The sequence below is a fragment of the Salvia hispanica genome, chromosome 3 (assembly GCF_029641045.1).
Source record: "Salvia hispanica isolate PSC_SH4W2 chromosome 3, Shi_PSC_v1, whole genome shotgun sequence".
NCBI lineage: Eukaryota > Viridiplantae > Streptophyta > Magnoliopsida > Lamiales > Lamiaceae > Salvia > Salvia hispanica.
This window is the reverse complement of record NC_142694.1, coordinates 1699367-1726746: the sequence shown is the minus strand read 5'-3', so window position 1 is coordinate 1726746 and position 27380 is coordinate 1699367. Positions and strand designations below refer to the sequence as shown.

Genomic DNA, 27380 nt, shown 5'->3' with positions numbered 1-27380 from the left:
CACTCCAAATAAACCCTAGAGAAGAATCTAGTATCTCTATCAGAATCATAAAAAAAATTGGCCAATGGTGAATGAGAAATATAAACACAAAACTTCAGCACAAACACAACTCATCTTCCTTCCGATTTCTACTTATCACCATTATACATAATCAATTTTAGCCGGAAAACATCAAACAGATTCTCTACCACGGACAATATAACCTCCAACGTCATACATCAGAATTTTATCAAAAGTGACGACATTCTCTCTCCTTATAGATTCTGCATCCATGTATTCACAATACTTGCGGCATTTCTATTGTAATATCACATATTTATAGCAAAAAATGTAAAGATAGATTGACTTAAATTTATACAAAATTATTATTAGTACAATTCTCTACATTATATACTATCTAATTTAACAGGAACAATTATTGCTCCGTTCCGTTTCTTCATTGGCCAATTTAAACGGCTTTTTGCATTTAAGTTTGTTGGGATTATAGCCCTAAATTTTGGCACCACACGTTTTATAATCATGGTGCCATTGATTCCATGGTTGAATCACATGCTTAGTATTAACCCTAAACCCTAAATATTTTCAAACTATATTCATGCACATTTATAATCATTGACTGTTACTTTGCATTTGATACATGCAAAAATTTATAATGATTGACCGTCCCTTTAAACTAACGTATTCACAAATTATGTTATACTCATATTTCATACGATAAATATTCAAAATCTACCCTAAAACTCTTAAATATTCAATATGATGGCCAAAACTCGCCTTTTATATATGTATAGATTAATAATTCCATGCATTAACAGTCAATAATCATGTTTTTATTTTGATTTGTTGATTTGTTCACAAAATTATCAATTTTCATTTTTATTAGTATGATCCACTATTTGGTCTCCTTCTTCTACTTTTTCTTTATATTCTATTCATATATATTTATGGTTAGCGTTAGACGACCGATATAATAGAAAAATTCCACAATAATAATGTAAAAATTAAATTGATTTGATTAATTTTAAATTATTCTATCCTCTGTACTTTTACCACATATTACTCCCCCCGTCCACGAATAAGCGACCCGTTTCTCCATTTTTGTCCGTCCACAAATAAGAGTCCTGATTCATAATTATCATAAATGGTATAGAGACCCCACATTCCACTAACACATTCCACTCACATATTATTTAAAACTAGTATATACAAGTGAGACCCCTATTCTACTAACTTTCTTCCACCCACTTTTCTTAATACTCCTCCGTCTCCCATTAGGAGTCACACTTCCGTTCCTGCACTCGTTTTATAAAAATGATAATAAATAGTTAAAATGGAGAAATGGTAAAGTAAGAGAGAGAATAATGTAGAAAAAAGTTTTGTCTACATTATTCTCTCTCTTAAATTACCATTTATCCACTTAACTATTTATTATTATTTTTATAAAATGAGTGCAGAAACGGAAGTGTGACTCCTAATGGAAGACGGGGGGAGTACTTCTTAAAAGCCGCGCCATCTAAAAATGAGATTCTTGCACAAAGGGGCATGTCACCTTATTAATTTAGTGATTCTTGATTATTGTTAAAATTTTTAAGATTTTTGCGAAATGAAAGATAATTCCAAAGCTGTGAAAGTGGAGAAGACAAAGGCCTAAAATCAGAGGAATTTCCACTGCAATGAATAGTTGTACTCTCCGCTACTAAATTAGTTCCATTTTCCAGCTCATTTCCACTATCTGTGTTTCCAAAGCCTTCCACCGCCGGCAATGAAACCCTCCGGCGGCTCACTCACAGCCGCCCCTCAATTTTCTCTTCCAAAGGCGCCTCAATTTTGGATCCAGAACGGCGTTTTCCGCCTCACGGCGGACCTGAAACCGCTCAGACGGCGGCGGTTCAGCCTCAGAGTCTCGTGCAGATCGGGAAATTCGAGTGGCACGACGGCGCCGTTGCCGCATACTTCTCAATTTGGGGATTTGGCGCCGGAGACGCAGAGTGGAGTTGAATCGTTGAGTTTTGAAGTGAGAAGCCCTTTTTCTCCGCATAATTTGATTCCGCGCCCTAGATTGAGCTTGAGCGATCAAGCTTTTTTCCTCCTTACCTTCATCGGTTGCACGGTAATTTGCTTTCGGTTGCGCAAATTAATTTCGGTTTCGATTGTTTGGAATCGTTACTGTGATTCCTTTTGTTTTACTTCAATTTTTTAATTTGTTTATTTGATTCTTTATTGTGTGTATAATTAGTTGTTGAGTATGTTCGGTATGAGATGATATATTGTTAAATTGATGATTTGCAGACTTCTGTTGCATTCGCTTGCCTTGTTGCCGCAGCTGTGCCAACATTATTTGTAAGTATAATAGTATTCTCTTTATCTCTCAATCTCTTGTGGTGAATGTTATCAGGAATACAACTATTTGTTTTGCATTTTCTTTGGAATAATGATATATTGCTTGGGTTTATTTGGACTTTTATTATGATATGGTCGATGCAGTAAGACAAGAAGTGCATTGTGAATAAAATTTGAAGAAGTTGCTTTCTAAAACGATAATCTTTTGGGAAAAATTAGAGTGCTCTTATGATTTTGTTAAGGATCCAAGTTCCATGTAATTGGTTTGGTGGTATATCTTACTTTTGGCTGTATTGCTAAGTTTGAAAAACAATAGAGAAATCATCTTTTATTGCAGGGAAAATTAAAAGTAAAAGATATAAGTAACTGCTCATGACTAAGAAAGACTGGACTTTATGGATTCATTTACTTTCCTTTTGCTGTAGGCAATGCGAAGGGCTGCAATATCTCTTTCTAAATTAGCTGATACTGCACGTGAGGAGCTCCCCAGCACAATGGCAGCTGTCAGGCTGTCTGGGATGGAAATCAGTGATCTCACACTGGAATTGAGTGACTTGAGGTATTTAAGTATTTCATTTCTCCTGTCGAGTAGTTCTTCCTCGTTCTTTGGGCAGATAGATTAGTTGAAGTATTTAGAATATGTCGATGTTTAGGATTGATAGAATTGGTAGTTGTTAGAAGCTGTGAAAGGTCCTCTAAATATGTGCTGTTTCATCTTTTTCTCAGCCAAGAAATAACAGAAGGGGTCAACAAATCTGCTCAAGTAGTGCAAGCAGCCGAAGCTGGAGCTCGTCAAATAGGTTCACTTGCTCGCGAACAAACAATGGGTAAGACACTCAATTCATTTTCTTCTCAGTTAACAAAATGAGGCATTTTTATGCATATTAAACCGATTTGTAATAAACGAAATAATTGTACTCTATGTAAAAAAGCCATGATTCAGGAAAGAGCTAGCCTGCCTATCATCTCACTGCAACCGGTTGTGGCAGGGGCTGCAAAGAAGACTTCTCGTGTTGTTGGTAAAGCAGCCAAAACTTTCTTGAACTACATATCGCCAGGCGAATACAGCTCAGCTGATGAATATGAGACAGAAAGTTGATAGCTTCAGTCAATATGTTGTCTGCTGGCTCATCAATGTAAGTGACTGGCATTGTGGTACGTGACATGAGCACCCGAAGACGCTTGCAATTTCCCTCTGGATCAGATCATAATGCAAAATAAAGACTTGTGTAGCATTCTCTGGTGTAAATACGAAACTAGCTTGCAGTGATTAGGAAATTAGTTCAAGTGGAGTTTATAGTCACGATCTATTTGAAAACCTCTGCCTGAAATGCTTAGATCATGTCATGCACTCATGCTGGAGTTGGCATTTAGTCTAAAGTGCAATCTTGCTTGTATTGATCCACATGGATCCAGTTGAAGGACCCTAAATTTGTACCGCTTTTTTGAATTTAAAGTTTTAAGCTTAACTCCGAATGGATTGGTTCATATCTTCTTTTTTGTCCTTACCATGATATTTCAGCTTAAAATCTCAGTTCTACTCCATGATGGAGGGCGTATTTGTTTTATTTTCTGAATATCTAATTTTGCATTTGTGCCTCGTCTGGGGTTCAAAATGTCATTCGCCATGGATGTATGATGGAGGTCTTTAGGTTTGAATCCTTGGATTTGTTATTGTTATACAATTCTGGATGATGTTTATGACCATCTTTATCATTTTGTGAGGTTGTTGCTGTAAATTCCTTTAATCAATTGAGGATTGAGTTCAAACTGAGAAATCATCAAATCAGTCCTTGGATTTGCTGAAAACAAAGGGACAATGGAAGGTACGAAAAGTTTACTCTCTTGCTAAAATATACTACTATATGTAACAGGAGTGCTGAGAAAACCCAGCTCTCGGGCACCATGGTCACTAATTCAGTGTATTTACGTCACGTATTTCTGTTATTTGTATGAAGCATCTCTTCAAAAGGCTTGAAAAAACATCATCTTTGGATCACACATGAATCACTTCTGGTGATTTTGAGGGTGTTGCTTCAAATGAACTCTTCTCCCTTGGTCTCTGCAAGCCAACCAAGTGCCGCATTAGTGATTTCACATTCCGAATAACATACACACCTACATACTGGAATATGCATATATATGAATGTTTACGTAGCAACGGATGCATAAATTGAATATTGTACGAACCATTTGCAGCCGTGTGTTATTCAAAGCCTTCTCGAGCTCTTGTACAACCTCATCTATGCTTGGGCGGCCGGTGCTGGAACTTGCCACACAGAGCACTGCTAATTGCAGTATGGACTTAAAATCCACCGTCACAATATTTCCTTTCATCTTAAGATCTTGAAAATCTGCTAGTGGCCGTTTTTGCATGTTCACATCTTTTGCCTGCATCATTTTCATATTCTTAATCCCCTTTCCTAGATGCAAATTTTTTTTTTTTTTTTTTTGTGTGTGCAGATTTGAGATCATCATATATGGCTACAATGATGAAAGAACCTTCCTGGTGAGCTGGTCTCTTGCGTCCAGATCGAGCTCAATGACCCTCTGCCCGGATAAGAGCTGCAGCATGACAATGCCAAAACTGTAGATGTCGCTGGCACTGGTTAGTTTGGCATTGCTCATATATTCAGGATCCATATATCCTATCGTTCCTCGGACATCGGTAAACACTTTGCTCTCTTCCATACCTATCAACCTAGCCAGACCAAAATCAGACAGCTTTGCTTGCATATCATGAGTGAGAAGAATGTTTGTCAGCTGTCAAAACAAGAACCCACAATCAACATAATTTCATATTGAACTGATCGACGTGATCGTATGAAAATCGCTTCGAAACAGGTTAGTTGATTCTCACCTTGATGTCTCTATGAACGATGCATCCACTCATGTGGTGATGAAGATATTTAAGAGCTGACGCGCATTCCGTCAGGATTCTCACTCGGTCCTCCCACATTAGGACACCATCATTCCCTGCACATTCGGACAGTCATGAGCAAGCAGACTGGTGTTTCCAAGAGTAAAAACACAAAAATGAGAAATGCCGTACGTAGAAGATGCTGAGCAAGGTTCCCGTGAGGGCAGTACTCGTACACGAGGTACTGCTCCCCATCATCTATGCAGCAGCCAAATAGACACACGAGATTCGGATGCCTGACCCTCGAAAGGCCCTCTATTTCCCTGGTGAACGAATCCGACGTATTGCTCTTGTATATCTGCTTGATTGCCACCAACTGCCCACTGGGAAGTACACCCTTGTATACCAGGCCTGCACTGCCTCTTCCTAAGCACTTCTTCTCGCCTCCGTGGTTTATCGCACTGTCAATCTCCGCCTTTGAGAACCTGTAGAGGCCAGTGAAATCCGCCACGCCTTTTGTTTCTGGTGATTTCCTCTTCTTTTGCTTTTCATTCTTGGTTACGTATTTTATCAGCGATATAATTGCAGCTAAGCCAATCATGACCAGAACCACTGCTAGTAGAGCTTCAGCCACACCATCTGATCACAATTCACACGCAAACACACACATTTTTCTGTATATTGAGTCAAATGAGTCACACTTCATAGACCATCAAAAAACTAGAAACTTAATGATGTTTCACTCACAGCTTATCTTGATGTAGTTATGAGGTGCTGCAAGAAAGCAGACATTTTTCAAGTCAGATCATGAGAGAGAAGCTTTTTTCTTGTTTTGGGGAGAAAACAGATTAGAGATTCCCAATATATGGTCCTTTTTTTTTTAATTTACAAAATTGATAAAAACACATTCCTTGATTGCGTAATTAAGTGGTCTCGCATTTGGCAAACGAGGGCAAATGCGTGATCACTCAATTGCACATTCTAGGAATGCGTTTTATCGATTTTGTAAATAAAAAAAAGTTTCCCATATTGAGAACATCTAATCTGTTTTCTTCTAAAGTGAGAAAAAAAAAGCCGAGCGAGGGAGAGCCAACCTGGACCAGCCAAAGCGGGCAAGCATCTCTCAAAATCATCAGAGGCATCACTCTTCTTCCCAGCAATAACTGAGACAATAAGGCCAACTAGGCAGGTAGCTCTCTCTGTATCATTCCCCTTCACATCCATACTTTCCATCATCGTATCCAATGCCGTTGATATCTTCTTCATGCAAATCCCACAGGCTTCGTCGTAAGAGACGAAGCTGGAGCACTGGCTAGTGACATTTGGGTCGATGTCCGAGAGCTTCAGCATCGAGCACTTGCCACTCCCATAGTAGAAATTGTTGAAGCCACAGCTTTCGGTTGACATGTTGGGCTGCAGCTGGAAGGGTGCACTAGTGCAGTCGTTCCACTGTTCTTGGCTGAGGAAGATGGTCCCCGACGAGCTGTTTTTTGCGACGAGAGCTAATGCTTGCGCGTACACGATGAGAGCTTCTTGGCAGCAGCTGGTGCGGGGGAAGATGTTCCAGTCGCTTACGCTCTCTTTGACGCTGTGGCATCCACCTAAAGGTCTGTATGGATGTGTAGTGAAATTCAACGTGCAAGCTGTAAGTGTAAGTGCATTTGATTTGATCAGAACAATTAGTAGAGAGAAAAAGCAAGATTCATATGATTAAATTGGATAAAATGAGAATCGAGAACAAATCTTGATCATGCTCAATGATGATAAATCGGATTATTAAACTCATAAGTATCAAATGTGGATAAAAGTAGGGTTAATCATGTTTCCTGTACTCGGTTTTAGTAACAAAATAGTTTGAGTAATGTGGATAAATCAAGAAAAATGAACATGAGAAACCAGAGCTAACTTAGGGTGTGAAAGGCTATAACATAGAGAAGGATAAATCACATGGGTTGGGTTGTTATTGCATTGTCTTGATAATGATCCAACTTGTTAAAGGCAAATTCGAACACGATTTGGTAAGAAAACCTATAACCCGAATATGAACTTGTTAGTGATATGATTATGTTCTTTGGTAACGCAGTGCGATATGACCCACACTTGATAACACACGACAACCACGTTAAATAATAACATGAAATGATTCATACATGTTTTACGGTAGATATACCCTGACATTTTGGTGGTGGCGGCGGAGGTGGCAGCTGTGAAAACAATGAATGGATGTTTCTTATGATTTTGAAATATATAAACACAATCCTAACTCTAATAATGTTATCTGTCCCAAGTAAAAGGATCCATTTCTTTTGAGTATGGGAATTAAGAAAGTGGTGTTTACCGAGTTAAGTAAAATATAATTTATGGCAGGTAAAACAACATATGAAAGAGAAAAAATAATAAAATAGACAGAGTATAAGAGGTAAATTTTTTCAAAGGAAATGCATAATTTACCTTGAGACATCTAAAAAGAAATGTTACAAATCAATTATTTACAACTAATGAAGTAAATGAAAAATGAAAACAATTATAATGCTAATAACTTCAATTATTAATGGATCTATCTAAACTCGACCCTAAATCCGAAATTATCGTATGTTTATTAGGTCCGATAAGGAGTAAGATTTAATAATATCCCATTAATTTTGGGAGCGTTCATGTCCGATTTCTTGTCGAAAATTGTCAATCCGGACTATTTAATTCAGTTTCTGACATGGTTCCTACGTATAAATACAAAAATGGAGAAAATAAAATGAAACAAATTTAAAGAACCTGAATAAGCAAATGATGGTAGTGAAATGGCTAAAACACAAAGCAAAGTCCTTTGAAAGAGAGAATGAAGTCGAAACTTCATCAAGCACTTCCATCCGATATCCATCACTATGTGAAAATTCGATTTTGCATTAACAAATGCTTGAAAATTTCATATGATAATTATTTTCATATTTATAAAACTAAGAATTTCTTTTGTAAACAAAGTAAGCCATGCACACATTTATAGATGTTTCTTCCTCATTTCAAACGAAGAGAGATTCGAATATTCTTTTTTCCCCCTTTTTTTCTTCTTTTTTATGGTTCGGACTTTGCAACCTTGTTCTTGAAATTATCTTTTTTGGCATCGATCTGCTGTTTTTTTGGTTGGTAAAACAGAAACAGTAATCAATTTAATCTTCAATATTGGAGTCTATTTGAAAAGAAAATAATATTCCTAGTATATATTTCGTTTTAAGACAAAAGTTTCATTGTATTTTAAGTTATCAAAATCAGATACAGTGTCTTGCTCATAGTTCTTTGTGATGATTCTGGTAATCATTAGAGAATACTCCCTCCGTCCCCCTTTAGAAGTCCCGGTTGAGTTCGGCACGAGTATTAAGAAATATAAAGGAAAGTTGGTGAAAAAAGATAGTGGAATGTGGGTCCTACTTTTATATATTAGTTTTATACTCCCTCCGTCCCCTATTAGGAGTCACTCTTTGACCGGGCACGTGTTTTAAAATATATAAAAAAAAGTTGGTTGAAAAAATTAGTGGAATGTGAGACCCATTTTTTTATATTGGTTTTATAATAAAATGTGAGTGAATTGAGTTAGTGGAATGTGGGACCTACTTACTATTTATGGTAAAAATGAAGTGTGACTTTTAATTGGGGACGGACCGAAATGGAAAAGTGTGACTCTTAATGGGGGACGGAGGGAGTAATAAAATGTGAGTGGGAAAAGGTGAGTGGAATGTGGGGCCTATTACCAATAATGAAATATTCCAACCGGGACTCCGAAAGTGGGATACCCAAAAATAATAAACCGGGACTCCTAAAGTGGGACGGAGGGAGTATTAGATAGGTGCATTTGATAAAAGTAATAAAAACATTTTGTACAATTAAGGGTTTTTTTTTTTCCAAAAAATTAATATGAGTATAAATAATTTGACAATTTCTATAACGAAAAACTTTCCGAAAAATGTTATACGACCTTGATTTTAATAAAAATCATTACAATTCTATAAGCGAAAAAAATGCGCTTATAGAGTCGCTCTTCCTATGTGGTGGAAACAAATAACACCTATACAACATCATTTTTTTTCTTAAGTTGATAATCTATAATTCTATATATTTCATTTGAGAATTTGTATTGTATTGGAGTACTATTTTACAATTGAACTTGGAACATGTGATAAAGATTTTAGAATTTAGAAAGTGTACTAGAAGTTGGTTTATAAAAATATGTATACTAGGATAAATAATTCATATAAGGATGAAATTTTATGAAAAAAATGACATATTTAAGCGATTTGTCACTACAAGTAAATACTAACAAATTAGTGATCAAGTTGCCGAGTAGGAATCAACACTCAAAACAGAATTTAGCGATAAGAACAACTAACAAGAAAAGTATTTAATGTTATTTTCATGACTGTATTTAATGTTATTTTCTTAAGTCATGATTTATATTGTCACAACGGCATTGGTACCTATGTTGACTAATTTCTTGATTTCATTACATTTGGATGAATATCAATAAGCTTGTAGTGTACGAGACATTTTTAATATAAAATTATTAAAATATAAAAGAAATAAAATAAAAATAATGAAAATATTTTTAGTGGTAAATGATTCATATATAATTATAGAGGGAGAAACTTACCGAATCAAAATGGAAAAACAAGACTAATAGTTGTGGTCTTGTGGATGGAAGAAGTATATACACGTCACAACTTCTTAGGGATGCCGTTAGGGGTGTCAAAATGGATATTGGGAATTGGATACCCAATATCCAAACCAGAAATATCGGGTAATTGGATACCCGATACCCGATTTTTCAGATTTCGGGATCGGGTTCGAGTATAGGATTTTTGGATTATCGGGTATCGGATAACCCGATACCCGATCGGGTATACCTAAATAATCCGATTTTTTATATTCTATTTTTTAAATTTAATATAAATGTATTTATTACATTATTTAAAAATTAAATAATTAAATGTACTCCTAAAATCCTTCACCAATAAGTCATATTTTGGGTTAATGTATGAATTGAGATGTTTATTATGGATGAATAAGGGGTATTATAACTTATGGATTTTATATTTCTAAAAATTTGTAGTAGATTTTTTCTCTTAAATTTGAACTACTTTAAGTTTGTATCAACTTCGGACGACAAGTTTGTATTTTTAAAAGTTTGTAGCTTATTTTCTTAAAAAAATAATAAAATAAACTAAAATTTCAAAATCGGGACTGGATACCCGAGTCGGGTATCCAGGTATCCGAAATCACTTTTGGATTGGGTATCGGGTATAAAATTTTGGAAAATTCAGGATCGGGTATCCGAAATTTTCGGATCGGATATTCGCGGGTACCCGATTTGACAGGCCTAGATGCCGTATTGCTGTTAGGTCAATGACAACCGAGTCCGTGTACGGAAAAACACTTCAATCTAAACCGTTGACACTATTCATGTGATTAATCAAGACTATTTCACCTGGATTAAAAGAAAATTACTTAATATTAACTCAAAATAACCATTTCCTTTTATCTTAATTTTTTTATGATTATTTTTATAATAGCAATATGAATATTAATGAAATATAATTTCAACGTATTGTCGAAAATTAAATAAGTTTCCATAAAAACCCCACCTATCAATTATCAACGTTGCAGGGCTCATAATCACAAGACCCCTTATCCGATCAAACTCCACACGTCACCAAATTTCTAACTCTAATCTTTTTCTCTTTCACCACTCAATGCCCAAAAAATAGGATGGCCATTCTCGTTTCACATATTCAAGGTTTTTGGGCTCTCTCCCTGCTCTTTTCTTTCTACATTTGTTTTTGTCTTAGTTTGCACTATTAAAAAGTATTGGCATTTCTCAATTCTCATTTTATATGTTTATTAGGTGTGAAAACTCATTTTTATTATGAGGGACTGTGAGAGATTGTGCAATTTGGCATTTAGTTGGCTAAAAATTGATTCTTGCTGAAAAAAATTGTCTCTTGGAGAATCCCAAGTGATTAATTGAGGTTTTGAGTGAAATACAATGAAATTCTGTTTTTTGACACTTTTGTGTTTTTGCTTTAGTAATAAGTAGTGTGCATATATGTTTCAAGAATTGATATCGCATAATCCCAATATAGCAAGTTTGAGGGGTTGTGAGAGATTGTGCAATGGTGACATTTAGTTCGATTAAAAATTGTTTCTTTAAGAATCCCAAATGATGCAGTGAGGGTTTTGAGTGAAATACCATGAAATTCTGCTTCTCAAGTGCTTAATCTGAAATTAGCATATTATATAGAAAATCCATTATTAGATACCGGCAGCCGTTTTCTTGAAAGATACACTTTATTAGCTGTTAATGAAAGATGAAAGCTTCATTGAAAATGTCAATGAATCAAGGCGGAAAGATTCATGATTCTCTTCAAGGAATATACAGTTGGATTCTGCTTGGTGTGGGGGGAATCTATGAAATATTAAAAAAAATTTAAAAAAAAAATACTCCCTCTTAGAATGTTAGTTGAGTGTGTTGTAAATGGAGAAATGACCCACTTGTATGGATTTGTGTTTATGCTATTGTATCTTCTCTAGTTGGAATAATATCTAGATTTATCTTAACTGTTGTTGCAAATGAAAATATGTTCAAGAGAGTTGCTGATTGGCATTAAATAGTTCATGTGAGAATCATCCTTCAATCTAAAAACTATGATGAAATTCAAATGCCAATGGACTTTCTGATATGAAAAGAAATATTGATTTGTATTGCAATGCTATATCACAAACAATACTGATATATACATGGACTTTTGATGATGAATTTGGTAAAACATTCATGTTTGACATGTTAGAAGCATCTCTAACACGATTGCCCTAACTCAGTTAGTGTTCGGCTTTCATCAGCGTGAGCCATGGCTTTTTCGCTGTACTCAGGAGTGCTTTCCAATGGCGAAAGCAAATTATTGCACGATAAATTGAAGTTAACTAGTTGTGGAAGATATGGCTGCGGTAGAGCTAATTTCAATGGCAATCTGATAGTAAGAGTAGGTTTGGGTAGATGGAGCCTCCGGTGTGAAGGGTTGAGACGGAGACAGTCACCTTCAAGCTGTGGTGGGATTAGCTCAGTTATAGCTGAGGTGATGAGTCCACTTGTTGATGTGTTCTCGAAGATTTCTTGTCGTTGCATCGTGTTTCACACATTCTTGTTATGTATAGGTAAAGAAGAAACTGTGTTTTCCGGAGGTGTCTAGTCTTGATTTTTGGAAGAAACGGACCTATGTTGAGGGAGCAGCGGTGGTAGTGGCATTAGCACTGATGATGAGTCCCTCGGCTCAGGCTGTGGACGCATTGAAAACTTGTACTTGCTTACTCAAGGAGTGTAGGTAACCCGAAATTGAAATTTTTGAGCACATAGTAGTGACAATAGTATGACTATGCCATTTCCTGTCTTATAATTATTGATCACGAGCAATGATGTTTGGCTGCAGAATCGAGCTTGCAAAGTGCATTGCGAATCCATCATGCGCTGCTAATGTTGCGTGTCTCAACACGTGCAACAACAGGCCGGACGAGACTGAATGCCAGGTAATTCGAACACTTGCCATAACATACGAACTTCTTAAGATTTTCATAGCTCTAAGAAGTAGGTTTATCAGTTTATGATCATTGTGTATCGCAGATAAAGTGCGGAGATTTATTTGCAAACAGCGTTGTGGACGAGTTCAACGACTGCGCAGTCACGCGGAAGAAGTGCGTGCCTCAGAAATCTGATCTAGGCGACTTCCCCGCGCCAGATCCGGCCGTTCTAGTGCAGAACTTCAACATGAGTGATTTCAATGGGAAATGGTTCATAAGCAGCGGTTTGAATCCCACATTCGACACTTTTGACTGCCAACTGCATGAATTCCACACCGAGGGGAACAAGCTTGTGGCGAACTTGACATGGCGGGTCAAGACTCCGGACACGGGCTTCTTCACCCGAACAGCAGTCCAGAACTTCGTCCAAGATCCTAAATATCCGGGGATATTGTACAACCACGACAACGAGTATCTTCACTACCAAGATGACTGGTAACTTCTGCTGTCTTGCTTATGCTCATTGCTCGAATTATTGCATTTCTTCACATATACTCCCTCCGTTCCACGATAATTGGCAACACGCGTATATTGCTCGATAGTGTTAAGTTAGCTATAAGGCACTTGTTTTGATAGAGGTGGCAAATTTGGCTACACATATGTAGACTTGAGATAAAATAGACTGGGCCGGTAAAGTGGATTGGCCCAATAATCAGCTCGGGAGGTTTGGGTCAGCCCGGCCCAAAAAAATCATTACCCGATTGGCCCGGACTGACCGATCCGAGCATTTTGATACATACTTTATAGTGCTCTCATTTGGCCATCAACACTGATGATTCCGGTGTGTTGGCTTAGCAGTAGAGTGGTTAATGTCAGAGGCCAAAGGTCTCAAGTTCGACTTTAACATGTTGATTCTGAATCGTTTGAGCAGGTACATTCTCTCGGCCCAGGTGGAAAACAAACCGGACGACTACATATTCGTCTACTACCGCGGCCGGAACGACGCGTGGGACGGGTACGGCGGCGCGGTGATCTACACCCGGAGCGCGGTCCTGCCCGAGAGCATCGTGCCCCGGCTGGAGAAGGCGGCGAAGAGCGTCGGCCGCGACTTGAGCCAGTTCATCAAGACGGACAACACGTGCGGGCCCGAGCCCCCCCTGGTGGAGCGGCTGGAGAAGACGGTGGAGGAGGGCGAGGGGTTCATCGCGAGGGAGGTCGAGGAGATCGAGCAGGAGGTCGAGCAGGAAGTCGAGAGGGCGAAGAGGACGGAGATGACGTTGTTCGAGAGGCTGGCGGAAGGGTTCCAAGAGCTGATCAAAGACAAGGATTACTTCTTGCAAGAGCTGAGCAAGGAAGAGATGGATTTGTTGAATGATCTGAAAATGGAAGCAAGTGAGGTGGAGAAGCTCTTTGGAAGAGCTTTGCCTTTGAGAAAATTGAGGTGAAATGTGTTGTATAGTGAAGGAAATAATACATTGCATTTTATTAGTACCATTTTATGCAAAGACTCATGTATAGCTCATACATGATTCTATAGAGAAATATCATGCTACACTAGCATAGTTATCATTTAATTTACATTTAGTGTAATTTTTGCATTTTATATGATAAATTTGATTTTAATACATTAAAATCAGTGTCGACTTTTTTAATCTTACAAATTACATAAAAATCAAAGCATGATCTATTATTTATATATTTGTTTAACATTATAAAGAAATAAAACAAATCTAATTTTTAATTTAGATAATTTATAAAATTAATGGGGTCAATAATATTTTTTAAATATTACTACAATATAAATAACGCTAACAAGTACTACGCGAGAGAAATTAATCGTAATAGTACTATTTTGGGCCTCTCACTATTCTTGGACTTGGATGGGGGTCCATCACCTAAGTCACAACTTTTTTTAGTTGAGATTTGGTTTAGATATAGTTTTACTCCATTAAACTAGAAATCAAGTCATGGTTATGGTTGATTATTTCATAAATAAGGTACTCCATATAGATTTATCAAACTCCTTCAATATTAAGTAAATATGGTCATTGGGGTTCACTACTTATAGTGTTTTCATTTTATAACAAATGCACCCACCGTCCCAGTTTAAGAGTCACATTTTGCCATAAAAATCTATTATCGTCCATATTTGGACATAAAATTTTACCCCATTATTCATCAAAATTACACCCAAATGTCATTATCTACATAAAAATAAATCAAACAATAAAAATGAAAAACCAAAAAGTCAAACCATCTCACTTCATTTATTACACACGCCACCAATTTCTTAAAACTCGTGTCATCACTAATTCTAATTCCTAAACTGGAACGGATGGAGTATTATCAATGGATAGTGAGGCATAAAAAACAATGTATTCACATAGCTATATCCTATATAGATATACTAATGATAGTAAATGTGGATAGCATAAAAGCTAAAACATTTATACTATTATTAATTTGTCCACTTGGCCCATAATTATGGTGTTGTAATTTGACAAAGTTGGTGCAGCGGAAATCATGGTGGAAAATGTTTCTTTTAAGAGGGAATCATGGTGGAAAATGATGATGCAAAAGTCTTCTAATCTTTTTACATTGTTTGATTTTAATATTCTTCTATGTTCTTTCCCAAAAGTTCAATAATTTCTTGATCATCTATTCATTAAGCTAGATAAAATAAATTAATTTTAGTCAGCAGGGTAAGAATAATTTCATATGATACTCACTTCCTTCCTTTCTTGAAAAATAATTTCATCTTATTATTTTGACTTATTTATCAAAATTACTCTACTTTCATTTTTGAAAAAGTTTCACTACACATTAAATTACTAGTGATGTAAAGTCACTTTATTTTTCTTATATGTCTTTTATACTTTCCAAGTTGCGCATTCAAATTTGTAATATACCCAAAGTTCCTTTTTTAGATGAAAGAAAAAATATTTATTTTATTTATTTATTTGACTTATTACACTATTTGAAAGAGAGGTGGTCAACAGTCAACACCCTTTATATGAAGGCAAATTAAGCACTACACTCTTCCAAGCTAATTTCCTTTGTTTTTCCATTTTATTAAATCATTATCCACAAATATTTAATTGAATAATAAAAAAATGCCTAGATCTAGCTAGTGGAGTAGTGCCGTGACCCAGACCTAAAACAAAACGACCAAGAAGTGCCTTCACACACTGGTAACCATTAAAATATTAAATAAATACAAAAAGTACATTTTTAATGTCTACAATTAGTCACTAAAGTGTGCATTGTTTGACTCCCCATCACTTGTGTTCTCACTTGCACAGATTCCAATTGTGTACCTAATTTGTCTTATTTTCCTTTGACAAAACGATAATTATCTTTTTCATTTATCAAAATTATTTTTACATATTTATGCTTAGAAATAGACTTTGAGACAAATTTATGCTTAGAAATAATCTTAATTTTTTTAAATACTGAAAAATCAAGAAAACATTTCTTAAATTACACGTAATATGTGATGCGTACTAAGTACGAGTATTAAATGAACAATAGAGACAATCACGTATTACATTATTAATATAGCATATTTCAAAAATAGTGATATTTATAATAAATTTCTCTTTCTAATGGAATCAATAAGGTGGGCATTACTTTCTACTAATATCATTTTATATCATTTTTTTTATTTACTTCCTCTGTCCAGCTAACATGATACATTATTTTTTCGTACTCCTTGTTTTGAAAAAATAGTGATAAAATAGTTAAAATAGAGAAAAATAAAGTAAGTTAGAAAATAGCGTAGAAGACACTATCTTCTATATTATTATCTTTTCTAATTTATTTTTTCTCCATTTTAATTATTTATTACTTCCTCCGTCCCAAGGAAGATGACCCATTCCTTGGACGGCACGAGATTTTATGCAACTTTATTTTGTGTGTAGAGAGGAGAGAGTAAAGTAAGACATAGTGAATAAAGTAGAGATAAATGTGTTTCCATTTTAAGTAATGAGTCATCTTGTTTGGGACAAACTAAAAAGGAAAGTGGGTCATCTTCAATGGGACGGAGGAAATATCATTTTTCCAAAATACGTGGGACGGAGGGATATAATTACTAATTTTAAAAATTGTACGGTCAAATATAGAAGATTATCATGCAAATATTCAATTCAAATAAGCTCACATATTCCAATGTGTTGATACTCAAACCATTGACTTAATTCACTACCAATTATCCAAGATTCAAGCATTCTAGCTAACTTACAATCAACTCTAGACTTTTCCCTCTAATTTATTTGTTCCCATACCAAAAATCTCCCTTTTCAACACCTACACACATCCATTCTTTGACTAATCTCAAAATCCCATTACTAGACAAAAAACAACAATGATAAATGACTTTGAAAATGATGTATGTTTCCCTCACATTACCAACAGTTAACAACCCACCACCACTGACATTTCACAGACAGAGATAGAAATCAAGATTCAATCTGATTTCCATTCCAATTTCCAATCCATTCACAACCCATATTTCTCTTTCTCTCTCTCATGGGCACAGTAAGTAACAAAAAGAAAAAACACTTGAAGATCTTGATTCCTTCAGCATCAGCATCACTTTTCCCTTTTCGAGTTGTTTGAGGAATCTTGGATTCATTTTTATTGCTATTTTTGTAGGAAAATTACAGGAAGAGTGGGCAGATTCCGGCGTTTGGCGACTGGGAGAATGCGAGTGAGATGCCGATAACGCAGTATTTCGAGTGCGCGAGGCAGGCGGGGCTGCTCCGCTGCAGCTGCTCCGCCGAATGCGGCGGCGCTTACGGTGCTAACGCCGCGTATTGGGGCGGCGGCGGCGGTGTTAATGCTTATGGGGTTGGTTATGAGAAGCCTTTGCCTTTGCCTCGCCGAGTTTATGCCGATCCTGAGCGCAAGGTTAGTTTCACACTACGAGTAAATGTCAAAACTGGTCCTATACTTATGCCATTTTACGATTTTGGTCCTATATTTTATCTTTTGAATTTTTGCATCAAGAACATTTCAACTCGGATCACAATTAGTTCTACACTAACAGTTCCGCCAATTTTTAAACGTTTTAGCCAGAGTTGGACTGTTAAAACCGTCAAAATCGGGTTAAAACTCTTTCAAAATTGACGAAACTGTTAGTGTAGGACCAACTGTGATCCGAATTGAAATTTTTAGGATGCAAATATTCAAAAGACAAAGTATAAGACCAAAATCGTAAAATAAAATATGGTCAGAACCAATTTTAGCATTTACTCTATTTTAAATCATTTCTATAGTTTTTTGATATATTTTGTTTATGGTTAAAAAATAATCTTTGTAAATATTAATCCATGAATTTTGCGTTAAACCTATTTGGTGGATTTTAAATAACTGCATTTTGTGGTCATGTCATTTTCATATAATTGTGCTATCTGCGGGATTCCAACTAGGATATATAGTAATTATTCAAATTACAGAATTATTTCAAAATCTAATCATTTTACACATGAATGAGATGATTGAAAAAAAAAATTTTAATTCGAAATTTAATATTTTTGTTTATAGATCTTATATGGCTCATTAGAATTTAATCAAATTTTATGATTATGATTATTATTTTTCATAGTTTATTAAGTTATGTTACATGTCAAGTATAAATAATTCATAATTTTTAGATTAAATACTTTATATTGATCTATATTGATTGAAAAATATAAAATTTGGACTTTACAATAAAATCTTAGAAGTTAGAGCTATAAAGATACAGTGTAAATGGTGTCGGTATAGTTATTTATGCTGGATCTCATTGATTGCACTATCTACCTTTTAATTCCTTCTACAATCACACACATCCCACTTGAAAATTGGTAGGTAAGATTGTAATGCATCCATATTGACATTAATTTGTTTTATCCTTCTTTCTAACCTTACAAATAGTTATTGATACCACTAATTTATTAATTTACATAAAAATTAAAAAAAAATCGATTTATTCATATTCTCTATTAACTTAAAAAAAGAAATAAAAGAATAAATCAAGCGTAATTTTTATATTATTTGTAAAATTAATGACGTCAACAATCATTGTAAGTTATTTCACTAAATATATTTTTACCTTAACATTATGTATTTCTTAAATTTTTTTAGTTTAGCACACGAGAAATTTTCGATTTTAGCTCCCCGAAACTATTTTATTTTTCGCTCTACCGATCTAATTTTACATTCTTGAAATTTTGTCTCAGACAAGAGGAGTGAACAAGGGGTATCCACATTCAAATGAGCAAATGAAGAAAGTTAAGGTTCGTGACTTGATGAATCAACCAAGATTAAATCAAGCAGTTCCGCACAAACACTATCCAAAACAGAAACAGAGTAATACTACTAAATCCGGAAACCTTGTACAACATAGATCCTCGGTTTCTGCTAAACCCGTGGATGAGGATCTATACAAGATTCCACCCGAGCTACTCGAAAATTCTAAAAGAGTAAGTAATTTACTTTCAATTTATACTTGTGGCAAATATTAGTATCTCATATTGATGTTTTTTTCAGAAAAAAATGCTGGGATTCTTCTCCAAATGCATGGTTCCTCCATGTGCTGCATGAGCCAAGCTTGAGTAGTTTGCATAGAATGATTGAAGCTATTTTACCGTTGTAAGATTATGAAAAGAATTTACAATCAATTTTTCATCTTCATTGATTTTCCCTCCCACGAATTTAGCTAAATCGTAGCAAAGATTAATAGCTTGGGCCAATGTATGTAAACAAGCCTTTCTAGCTATTTTTGTTTACGCATCTACAATGTTTCCTCATCGTGATAGTAGTTGTTTGAATATAGGTAGGTCGAGTTACAAAAAATTATATATTTCCTCCATGCATAATCAATAATATGGTTATTCTACTTTAATCTATTATAAAATTATGAGTCTCTTGTCATTTTTAAAATATGGCCCACCAATTTTTCTATCTTTTACTTATTTTTCTGGCTTTTCTATATCAGAAAAGGTACCCCAAACCCAAACTAAAAATTTTCTTTTCCATTGTTACCAATAAAAATAATTGTGCCCAACATTTTGAAGCCCAATTTGAATATTGGGCTTCACATTTTATTAACATTGGGCCTGGCATTAATATTACCTCTCTCTGTTATCAACATACTGCATCACCAGCCCATATGTTCTCCCTAAGCCTGCTTTAACTTCGTTATTACCAGTTCCATTTGAGTTCAACACGAGTTTTAAAAAATTTAAGAAAAATTGGCAAAAAAAATAGTGAAATGTGGATCCTATATTTACGCTATAAATTTTTAGTTAAAATGTGAGTGGAAAAAAGTTAGTAGAATGTGAAGTTTATTACCATTTATGGAATATTTCAACCAAAACTCCTAAAATGAGACACTCTAATATAATTAACTGAGACTCCTTAATTGGGACGGGAGAAGTACTTAATACTTTCCATATTAATCGAGTCATCAACTATAATTAAATCTTATTCTATTTTGAATTGTCAACTATAGTCAAGTCATTTTCATTTCATATCAAAATCAACACATCTTTAGCCTCTTTTAAATTCACTTATCTATTTTATTTTCTTTAATTTGTACTTAAATCATTAAATACCACTTTTATGAATTACTATGTGAATAACAAAAGCGTTTCAACTACTATGGGAGTCATATATATCCTTTTCTTTTGCTAAATGTAGTATTGAATTTAAAGCGCGCAATTTAAAAAATAGATTAAATAAATTCTCGTAGTGTCGAATAATTACTGTAATGGGGGAGTGTTATATTGCTAACTTATAACTTAATTGCTAACTACAACTAAATAATAACCATTAGATATTCAAATTAAGGACTTAGATCATTAATCCCTAAATGTCAATATGATCAACGAAAAACGTCAATAAAGTCATAGAATTAATTCCAAAAAATATCAATAGGGGTATTAATGTCAATTAACTACATGTTTAGTTATAATTAACTTTTAAAAGAAATCTCAAAACTTTAAATTCATATAACATATATCAAATTAAAGATAATTTCATAAGGATTCCAACGATATCATACATGCATATGTTCCGACGTCAAAATTTGAAAAAAAATTCGAAATTTTTTAATTTTTTCGTACAAGCAGGAATGTCAATATACTATATAAAATATGTCAATATAATACATGTAGAATGTCAATATAATATATGTAGAATGTCAATATAAGCAATGAGTTAACATTCTTAAAGCATTGTGTTGATATTCTCACAGCATTGTGTTGATATTTTCGAAACACTATATTGACATTTTTATGCAAAACCCTAATTTGGCATCTTTTTGTATCTTTTTTGATTTTATTAATAAAAACGAAAATTACACGTGGCAAATTGTAGACCACACGTTTTCTAAAATCCTATGGCCTTAAATTAGTTGTAGTTAGCAATTAAATGATGAGTTAGCAATTGATCACTCCCCTACTGTAATGTGTATGATATTTGGAAATAAAATTACACCAATTTTAAATACAAAAATATTTTTCTTTCTAATAAAGTGGTCTCATTCTTCACTAATAATACTCCATTCACTTCTCTCTCTCATTTAACTAATCATGTATTCTCCATTCGTCCCAACTAATTTGAGTCAAAACTTGTGGGCACGAAAATTAAGAAATTGTGTTGAAAAGTAGAAGAGATGAATAAAGTAGAAAAGATAAAAAGAGTAAGTAGATGATGTGATGATGGAATAAAGTAAGAGTGATTGAATATTTTGTTTTTTGTCAAAAAAGAAAATGACTCAATTTAATTGGAATATCCCAAAAAGCAATACGATTTAACTTAATTGAGACGGAGGAATAGTAAAACCTATATCTTTCAAACTTTGTTTATTTTTAAGGAACGAAGGAGTAGTAAATTTATCTAAAGGCAATTAATTCTTATATCGACCTTCTTATTGAAAAGTGAAAACATGATACATAAATATCAGGGAATTTTTGTTAGGGAGAAGTTGCTTCCATGAGGCCATGACTATGAGAACATCTCCAAAGGAAGAAGGTATATAGGAAATGTATATTTAAGATATATTTATCTTCTTAAAAAGTGAAATATACCCTTCTACAAAGTAACACATTTCAAAAGGAAAATGTATATAGAAGGGTAAAATACCTTTTAAAAATAAAATAATAGTACAAAAATGTATTAAAAATAATAGGATAATACCTTCTCAAATACTTTTCCCTTGGAGAAGGGTTTTTCATGAAAAGAAGACAAATATGATAGGTATAAAATTTTACCTCTCCCTTGATGGGGAGGTAAAAATATCTCTTCAAAATGGAAAAATGTATAATACCTTCTCAGATACCTCACCCAGAATAATTTTTCATGAACAAAAAGTAAATATGGTAGTTATATTAGTTTACATCTCCATTTACCTCTTCCCTTGGAGATGTTATGAATAAGCGATTGGACTTCACTTTACCTAATCATACTAAATTGTAGAATATAGACGTAAATTATCGAAGTTTTGAATTAATGTCTAGCCAACAATCCTAAAAAGCTCATAAGATTGAACAAGTTTAAAAGGTATACTCCATAATCATATATACAAGCAACACAATTGCCTAACTGATTATTACAAACAAAGATCCATCGGTATCCTTAGAATAAAAAGCACAAGACATGAGGTTCATGCAAATAATATATCCAAACACAATCAACATTAAACTACAAAAAAACTGAAACATAATAAACCAGAAGACACCTCGAGTCTTGTTGTTGAACCCATCACTCGAACTCCACTTTGTTTCTCTGTCAGAACCTGAAATGAGGCCAACTTTATAGACGTACGTATATGAAAAGATGAGCAATTAAGTAGCTTCACCTGTGGATGATGATGTGTTTGGGCAGATGCCACAGATTCGGGCATTCACGGATCCGGATTTGTTCAAGGCACGGCATTCCACCTTCCTTTATGATGATACAAACCAAACGAGATATATTTTTGAGGGAGAGGGCCTTGAGGCAGGGATACTGGCCATGAAATATCTCCATCCAGTATAAGCTGCCAGAAATCTTCCAGTGCTTTATGGTGAGATATTGTAGCTTTGGTAGCTTACCCAACTCTTCCATCGAAACATTCATCATTTTCGACAGCGTTAGGTGAGTGAGATTGGGAGGGAACACGCTCGCAGCTGGACATTTTGAAACGTGTTTATTCCCTATAAGTGTAAGCGACGTGAGATTCTTGAGATTGGAAATGAATTTTCGAAATGTACAAGAGTCATGCTGCAAAAAATATTCGTATGTTAGGCGTAGTTTCACAAGATTCGTCATCTTTCGCAGCGACTCACTTCCCCTGATTACCAAATCAGCATTATCTTCCTTGCCAGTCTCTATATTTATGCCCAATTCACGAATATCGGAATCAGGCGGTAGTCCCGAGCTCATCCCCACCCAATCCAGTAGCCTGATACCCTTCAGACTCTCTATTCTTTTCCAGTTCTCTACTTTCATGGCTCTGCCGCGTACACTACGTGCACCGAAGTCACGCAAGCTTTCCATTTTCAGTGCAACACCTCCGAACTCTACATATTCCACATAAAGAAACTCGAGTTTTTTAAACTCACTAAACCAGCTTGGGAGCTTCAAATAAACCCTACTCCGATATGTATCTATTCTCAAGTACTTCAATCCAACCAAGCCCCGAAAAGAGTTTGGAAATTTCTTAAACCAAAAACCATCAAGATAGAGTATCTTAAGGAGTTGAAAGTTCTTCCATTCACGAGATGAAATATCCACACCAATATACCCTACATTAAAGAGGAAGACAGAGTGAAGATACTTATTCTCATTTGAGGAGAAACTTTCAAATGATTTGTTGTAGACAAGATGACGAGGTTTATATGAACATCCTCCCTCCCCTCCCTTCACAATCTTCACACCCATTTCCTCCTCAGCTTTGCTTAAGCATACATCGCGAAGAAGATCATGGAGACGAAAACTTTTGACTCGACCATCGACGGTTAGATCCTGAATTTGAAGCATGCTTCGATTGATCAACTCATTCAGATAACCTCTTCCAATATCCTCAATACTTCTATTTCCTTTCTTCTGGATCAAGCCCCGTGCACGCCATATTCTTGCTACCTCATTTGAAGGGATAGTAGAGTCTTCTTTGAAAAAGGCTAGACATAAGAAGCATGATTTCAATTGGGGAGATAAATTCTGATAACTCAGCCCCAAAATATTTGGTATATTGTTTTCGGGGATATCGGAATCTATTTGGTCGAGAACTTGTTGCCATCTGCTCTCATCTTGAGCACCAGCAAGTAAGCCTCCTATCACACTTATTGCCAATGGCAGACCATTGCATTTTTTCAAGATTTGTCTTCCTATACTCTGTAATTCTTCTGGACACGTGCCAATGGTGCTGTTAATGAATGCTTTTTTCAAGAATAATTCCCAACTTTTCTCGGAGTCTAGAAGCTTCATCTTATGCTCATATTGATCGTGCTTTGTAATAATTTTGTTGCGAGTTGTGAGAATTAATCTACTTGTTTGATCTGTAAGGACATAAACCTAGTTTTAGAAACACTGTAATTCTACTTGTGTCGCCATTTTAGCAATTTATGATGGTAGTAACGGATCATCAATGAGGTAAACAAGATTAATAGTATGTAAAAATTAGGATACCTTTTCTATAGTCATACAAAAATATATAAATTGGGAACAAACTAAATCACTAATAATTTTTACATGGAATTTTTTGAATTATCTACTACTCCCTCCATCTCACATGATTTTACCCAGTATTTCATTTTAGTCTGTCCCACATAATTTTACACATTTCACTTTTACCATTTTCTATAGTGGACTTCATATTCCACTAACTCATTCCTACTCACATTTTATTATAAAACCAATACTTTAAAAATAGGACCCACATCCTACCGACTTTTTCCAACTCACTTTCTATTATATTTCTTAAAACATGTGCCAAGTCAAACTGTGTAAAATTATGTAGGACGGAGGGAGTATTATACATTGGGGATAATTAATTTTGGTGCATGTCGAGTTATCTATCAGTCTATCACTCACTGGTTAATAATATACACCAAATCCGAGTATTTGATTAAGATAAATTATTTTATCAGTTATATCTATATGGTTCATTTAGTTACATACTACTACTAGTATTTTTCCTTCTATGTAATGTTAATCTATTGTTGAGTATTTTTATAAATGAATAATGATTTAACTAAGTTCCAGATATTGATTACTTGCATAAGTAACCTAATTACGTGATTTATATGCATATATGTGAATTGTTATTTTTTAAAATTCTTTTTTCCATCAAATATTAGTTATTACATGCGTTAATTTTATATTACTAATTTAGCAAGTATTAGTTTTATTACATTAAAATTATTATAAATTGGTCCTTTACATATAAATGATGAATTCATGTATCATTATTAATAAACCGTTTGTAGTGCAAGTGTGCAACTAGTATTTGGCAAAAAAAAAATTATTTTTGAAAAATGCTCACTATATTTGAAAAACCGATCCAGCTGGTCGGCGGTTCAAGGTCAAATCAATTGGTTTTTTTCGGTTAGAGTGAACTACACTAATAGTCTCTTATCTTATTAAAAGATACACCAATGGTCCCTGAAAAAATTTTATATCATTTTCTGTACTTAGAAATTACATTTTTGGTACTTGCTGGTCTTTTATACACCTCTGCATTTGAAAAATCTCCTAAATGTCATGGAGGACATTTTCAGAATTTGGAAATTACAATTTTAGTACCTCTTCAATCATGCAATTTTTTTTGACATTCATAAAAATACATTTTTGGATACAAAATATTTACATTTCTAATACTAGTCCATTTTATATTTTTACAAGTGAGAACATTTTCTTATGAATTAATTCACTTAATTTTTTTAAATAATTACTTGAATAACGTATAGATTAAGCTTTATATTGAAAAAAATTATTATAGTTTACTTTAATATTTTTAGTAAAAAATGTTCCTTGAAATAGTTCGCTTTAATTTACGTTAGATATAATTCACTTAAATTTTAATTACTATACTTAAAAATGTTTTTCACTATACTATGTTTTAACTAATGTAATTAAAAAATTTATTTTTCACTTAAGTATAGTAACATTTTAATATTTAAGTAACATTCTTTATGTAAAAAAGTATAATTGAGTTTATAGAAGAAAATGGTGATGGAAGAAAAAAATAAAAAATTAAGGGGAGAATAGAAAGATCCAAAATACCCCAAAACTATAAATATTTACACTAGTGGTGTCTAGGATTATTTTAGTCTTAAAGTACCAAAAATGATAAAAATTTTATAGGGACCACTAATACATTTTTTGACAAGATCAAGGACAATTAGTGTAGTTCACTCTTTCGGTTAAAATGGCACGACATTTCACTAGTTCAGTTCGGCCCAACCCAGTACTAAAAGCCTAAAACACTTTCAAGAACCAAAACGTCATAAAATGATAGCAATAACTAATATTTCCTACTAATAAAAATAATGACTTAAAAATTCAACAAGCTCTACCGATGAATATTTGCAAATATGGTTAGGTTTTGCATTTAGACAATATGATTAAGGACTCTTAAAATGGAAATAACAAACGTACCTTGTTGATTGGGGAAAGCACCGTCGAAAGAATCCCAATGTTGTTGCTCCCACACGTCGTCCATAACTATGAAATAATTTGTTCCCTCCAGTTGTTTGTAAAGCATTTCTTTAAGCTTCAGTAGGAGATATTGCTTATCCTTCATTGACTGCTCCAATTTCTGGATATTTTTATGCAGTATGTTTTTCTCCTCCTCCGATCTGGACAGCTGCAATATGATTTGCTTGGTCGTCTCTTGTGGAGTAAATTCACTCGACACCACAACCCAACCTCGCCGATAAAATGGACCGCGAACGACTTCGGGGTGGTTGTATATCTCCCGAGCAAGTGTGGATTTACCGATCCCGCCCATGCCTTGTATAACCGCAACCGAAAGCCCTCTCTTCTCCTTATCCAGAATCGATTTTCGCAGCACCTTCTTCACTGCATCTTCCGTGCCAACCAAATGTTCATCCTTTTGCCAAGGACACAACCGCCGCCGCAATTCAACTTGCGGAATCCCAGCCTCGATGATCTGTATCTCGTACTCAACGCGTCTTTTGTGAATCGTGACAAGCCTAGCTCGGATCGAATCGATCTCATCCCCAATTTGGTCGAGGTGGTGCATGCGCTTCGGGAAGCTAGTGAATCTTATGGGAAGACCTCTGCTCTTGACGTTCTCGACATTGATGAGGAACATTTCGATGGTGTCTTCGGCATCGAAAGCTATTTCTCTGAGCTCCCTTATCCAATCGCGCACTCTTTCCTCTTTTGCTTCCCTTCTGTTAGCGTCTCGTAAAAAAGATTGCATCGATTTCAGCTCGTCTTTCAGCAACCGCACCTTTCCCTCCACGCCTCGCAGGGAGATCACCTTCTTGATCAGCAGATTGCCGAGCAGCTTCACCACAGATGAGATTGCCGCATCTGCCATATCAATATCGCTTGGATCTCTTTGAAATGCACACTTTTCAATTGTTAGTCACCTTTTGGTTTGAAAAGGCAACGCAAAATACTCCCTCTC

General features: G+C 34.8%; 5 protein-coding genes across 7 annotated transcripts; 3 read left to right on the top strand and 2 right to left on the bottom strand.

Moving 5' to 3' along the window:
• Positions 1-1592: 1592 nt before the first annotated feature.
• Positions 1593-3828, top strand: LOC125214752 (uncharacterized). Of its 2 annotated transcripts, none has more exons than XM_048115891.2 (5): positions 1593-2110; positions 2290-2340; positions 2766-2899; positions 3067-3167; positions 3330-3828. In XM_048115891.2, exons 1-5 carry the CDS (start codon positions 1763-1765, stop codon positions 3437-3439), a joined length of 744 nt encoding a protein of 247 aa, XP_047971848.1. In that variant the 5' UTR covers positions 1593-1762; the 3' UTR covers positions 3440-3828. The 2 variants fall into 2 exon arrangements, with proteins under 2 accessions (XP_047971848.1, XP_047971847.1); XM_048115890.2 differs by having other exon boundaries at positions 1594-2110; positions 3273-3828.
• Positions 3829-4336: 508 nt separating this feature from the next.
• LOC125214602 (putative receptor-like protein kinase At1g11050) lies at positions 4337-7661 on the bottom strand. The gene is made up of 8 exons (XM_048115693.1): positions 7652-7661; positions 6295-6843; positions 5948-5974; positions 5393-5839; positions 5201-5316; positions 4843-5103; positions 4531-4731; positions 4337-4402 (listed from the first exon to the last, which is right to left on the bottom strand). Exons 1-8 carry the CDS (start codon positions 7659-7661, stop codon positions 4337-4339), a joined length of 1677 nt encoding a protein of 558 aa, XP_047971650.1.
• A 3175-nt stretch (positions 7662-10836) lies between these two features.
• On the top strand, positions 10837-14344 carry LOC125208926 (violaxanthin de-epoxidase, chloroplastic-like). Of its 2 annotated transcripts, none has more exons than XM_048108456.2 (6): positions 10837-10979; positions 12083-12315; positions 12395-12561; positions 12667-12763; positions 12858-13249; positions 13686-14344. In XM_048108456.2, exons 2-6 carry the CDS (start codon positions 12091-12093, stop codon positions 14197-14199), a joined length of 1395 nt encoding a protein of 464 aa, XP_047964413.1. In that variant the 5' UTR covers positions 10837-10979; positions 12083-12090; the 3' UTR covers positions 14200-14344. The 2 variants fall into 2 exon arrangements, with proteins under 2 accessions (XP_047964413.1, XP_047964412.1); XM_048108455.2 differs by having other exon boundaries at positions 10839-10979; positions 12062-12315.
• A 2747-nt stretch (positions 14345-17091) lies between these two features.
• Positions 17092-19528, top strand: LOC125212471 (uncharacterized). The gene is made up of 4 exons (XM_048112656.2): positions 17092-17290; positions 17408-17662; positions 18976-19218; positions 19286-19528. Exons 1-4 carry the CDS (start codon positions 17282-17284, stop codon positions 19337-19339), a joined length of 561 nt encoding a protein of 186 aa, XP_047968613.1. The 5' UTR covers positions 17092-17281; the 3' UTR covers positions 19340-19528.
• Positions 19529-22306: 2778 nt separating this feature from the next.
• LOC125213099 (putative disease resistance RPP13-like protein 3) lies at positions 22307-27325 on the bottom strand. The gene is made up of 3 exons (XM_048113459.2): positions 26381-27325; positions 22599-24279; positions 22307-22535 (listed from the first exon to the last, which is right to left on the bottom strand). The coding sequence occupies exons 1-3, from the start codon at positions 27288-27290 to the stop codon at positions 22529-22531; spliced, it is 2598 nt and encodes an 865-aa protein (XP_047969416.1). The 5' UTR covers positions 27291-27325; the 3' UTR covers positions 22307-22528.
• Positions 27326-27380: the final 55 nt, after the last annotated feature.

Coding starts and splice junctions, on each gene's coding strand:
- LOC125214752 (XM_048115890.2), top strand. CDS start 1,763: ATGAAACCCTCCGGCGGCTCACTCACAGCCGCCCCTCAATTTTCTCTT. Junction 2,900..3,066: donor CTGGAATTGAGTGACTTGAG/GTATTTAAGTAT, acceptor TCTTTTTCTCAG/CCAAGAAATAACAGAAGGGG. Junction 3,168..3,272: donor TGCTCGCGAACAAACAATGG/GTAAGACACTCA, acceptor TATGTAAAAAAG/CCATGATTCAGGAAAGAGCT.
- LOC125214602 (XM_048115693.1), bottom strand. Junction 5,840..5,947: donor TAACTACATCAAGATAAGCT/GTGAGTGAAACA, acceptor AATTGTGATCAG/ATGGTGTGGCTGAAGCTCTA. Junction 5,104..5,200: donor TCGTTCATAGAGACATCAAG/GTGAGAATCAAC, acceptor TTGTTTTGACAG/CTGACAAACATTCTTCTCAC.
- LOC125208926 (XM_048108456.2), top strand. CDS start 12,091: ATGGCTTTTTCGCTGTACTCAGGAGTGCTTTCCAATGGCGAAAGCAAA. Junction 12,562..12,666: donor TGCTTACTCAAGGAGTGTAG/GTAACCCGAAAT, acceptor GTTTGGCTGCAG/AATCGAGCTTGCAAAGTGCA. Junction 12,764..12,857: donor CGGACGAGACTGAATGCCAG/GTAATTCGAACA, acceptor TGTGTATCGCAG/ATAAAGTGCGGAGATTTATT.
- LOC125212471 (XM_048112656.2), top strand. Junction 17,663..18,975: donor ATGCCGATCCTGAGCGCAAG/GTTAGTTTCACA, acceptor ATTTTGTCTCAG/ACAAGAGGAGTGAACAAGGG. Junction 19,219..19,285: donor TACTCGAAAATTCTAAAAGA/GTAAGTAATTTA, acceptor TGTTTTTTTCAG/AAAAAAATGCTGGGATTCTT.
- LOC125213099 (XM_048113459.2), bottom strand. CDS start 27,290: ATGGCAGATGCGGCAATCTCATCTGTGGTGAAGCTGCTCGGCAATCTG. Junction 24,280..26,380: donor TGCTTTCCCCAATCAACAAG/GTACGTTTGTTA, acceptor ATGTCCTTACAG/ATCAAACAAGTAGATTAATT.